Here is a 2,754-nt window from a genome sequence, read left to right on the forward strand (position 1 = left end):
TTCTTTCAGCATTCAGTTCTTGAGGTGCTGAGACGTGTTGTGTGCTCCGACTACTGATTTGCCTTTAGCTTCGCATATTCGTTTACAGGGATTACGGGTTGTTGTTGTTGTTGTTTTTTTTTGTGTGTGTGTGTGTGTGTGTTTTTTCGGATTTAGTCCACATAAGATCGATGTTTTTATTATTTGAAAGGCATCATGTTTAAGAAAAAGAACGAGTCTATTATATATAGTATGGAGTGATTTGGGAGCAGAAACCGGTCAGGCTGGAAAAGGAAAGATGGCGTTTTAACCTGTTCATGGAGGAGAATTCAAATGTAATCTCAATACTGGCACGGGAAAGGTGTGCAACCAAGGATTAAGGACTTTTTAAAGAACATTTTTACCACGACTGCGTTTTGAGCATCTTCTTATAGCTGCCTCATCCGAAGCTAAAAGCTGTTAATACTACTGCTACTGAACAGCTACTACTGAATCATTCCTGTCAGGTATTTAGTATCAGAGGACAGCGAAAAGAAATGGGGAACAGCTTTTCCAACATATCTGCCTTCCAGTCCCTCCACATCGTGATGCTGGGGCTGGACTCAGCAGGCAAGACTACTGTCCTCTACAGGCTTAAGTTCAACGAGTTTGTGAACACTGTACCCACGATTGGATTCAACACCGAGAAGATCAAACTGAGCAATGGTGCCGCAAAGGGCATCAGCTGCCATTTCTGGGATGTCGGTGGCCAAGAGAAGCTCCGTCCACTCTGGAAGTCGTACAGCCGCTGCACAGACGGCATCATCTACGTGGTGGACTCGGTGGACGTAGACCGGCTCGAGGAGGCCAAGACCGAGCTGCACAAGGTGACCAAATTTGCTGAGAACCAAGGAACACCGCTGCTGGTCATCGCCAACAAGCAGGATCTGCCCAGGTCTCTGCCCGTGGCCGATATAGAGAAGCAGCTGGCGCTCAATGAGCTGACCCCATCCACCGCATACCACGTTCAGCCCGCTTGTGCAATCATCGGCGAAGGGCTTCACGAAGGCATGGACAAACTGTACGAGATGATCGTGAAACGACGGAAAGCTCTAAAGCAGAAAAAGAAGCGATAACCCATGTTCACGTCAAGGACCTTTTCCCCCTCATTCATGCCTTCCTGCAAGCCTGGGGCCCATAGTCATGTGTCAACGCAATGATGCATCGCTTGGATTATTGATTGATTTGGGCAGTTTGCTTTCAGTTGGATTTATGTTGAACTTTGCAGACACTGTATGGCTTGCTGGGTGGTTTTGAACCACAGGAAAGAAAAACTAACTAAAGATTAACTTGACTTTGCTACAATGAAAAAAAGGGCTGGTTCCCTTTTCTGCTGCTGTTGACTTACTGTGCAAGTAGCCTCATCGTCATACTGAAGGAGCTCTCTACTTTAGCACTGTGAAGAATTACGAACACTACCGTTTTGGTTCGTGGAATGCTTGATTTCTCTCTGACGACCGGTTCAAAGCATTACTGTGTGTATCACGATGATAATGTTGCCTAAATCCTTTACGAGTAACTCCATTTGGGATTGGTTCTGACCTGAGTGAGGCTGAAGGTTAACTGTTCAGGCCTGCATAAGAGATAACATTTGGTACATAAAGTCATGGACTTGGTGTACATGAAGACACTAAAGAAAATGATGTGTGGTGGACAGTGTTTACCATTTATGTGCTTGCAACCTCGGTCCACCACTTAGCACTTTTCCTTACCAAAACCAGTAGAGTTCAACACTGTATTGCAAAACTCAAGATTATTGTATTACACAGACAAAAGATGAATTCTGAAGTATTTTTCAATTAAAATATATTAAGAAAATGCTTTGTATGTGCTGTCTTTACTGTTTTGAGTCATTTAAAAAAAAGTGTCTGGTTTCCATCCACCCATTTTAATTTGTCCTTTCAAATTTGAATTACTCAAAAAGTCAGAAATTCAAAAGTTTTTTTTTTTTTTTTTTCCAGATTTCTCCAGTGTAAATGATCACATAGGAAGGAACTAGGTATCTTCATGACCTGCCCTTTCCTGAAAATCCTACAACAGTAGCTGATCGAAACATGCAAACTATTCACCTTTCCTTTTGCTTACTTTTGGCAAATTGGCTTAAAATTTGTGAACCTTACTACAGCTCACGGCTGCTGTTGGGATCAGACGGGGGGGCTGAGGTCAATAGATTGATGGGGGATGGTGAACTGGGACAACCTAACATTGTGCTTAAACTCTATTTAGTGCTTGTAGCCATTATTTCGTCAATGTAACACATAATAGCCTCCTGTGATACATGTAATGACCACCACATGTCAGTTATTGTAATCAGTAATTTAAAAGGCCAGCTAACTTTGCTCAAGTCTACTTTTATAGGGTGGATATGATCCTTTTGTTTTGTATAAAAATATGTTGAGCATGGCTAGGTTTTTCAAACAGATTCTTAAAGAGTTAGTTGCATTCACAGGTTCCCAGGCTTCTCGCCACACCACATATTTACTTTATATCCTGATCTGAAAAGGGTTTAGAGTCACTGAAGGCCACCAGCCAGTCTACATTCTTGTTACATTACAGCTTCCCAACATGGCTGAGCTAGGAACTTAAGTGTTGGGTGTTAGCATTACCAGCTGTGTAGACATGTTGGGAGCTGAAATGTTGGCTGTAGATGTCTATCTTTGGGGACTGTTGTTGTTATTTCAGCTCACCAGTTCTCAGTAGTCCTTAGTGCCTTTCAAATCAAAATTGGGGGTTTAG

General features: G+C 42.6%; 1 protein-coding gene across 1 annotated transcript; it reads left to right on the top strand.

Annotated features, from left to right (window-relative positions):
* arl4cb (ADP-ribosylation factor-like 4Cb) lies at positions 1-1,836 on the top strand. Its single transcript, XM_017470906.3, has one exon. It carries the CDS (start codon positions 516-518, stop codon positions 1,092-1,094), a length of 579 nt encoding a protein of 192 aa, XP_017326395.1. The 5' UTR covers positions 1-515; the 3' UTR covers positions 1,095-1,836.
* Positions 1,837-2,754: the final 918 nt, after the last annotated feature.

This window comes from Ictalurus punctatus, chromosome 6 (genome assembly GCF_001660625.3).
Source record: "Ictalurus punctatus breed USDA103 chromosome 6, Coco_2.0, whole genome shotgun sequence".
Taxonomy (NCBI): domain Eukaryota; kingdom Metazoa; phylum Chordata; class Actinopteri; order Siluriformes; family Ictaluridae; genus Ictalurus; species Ictalurus punctatus.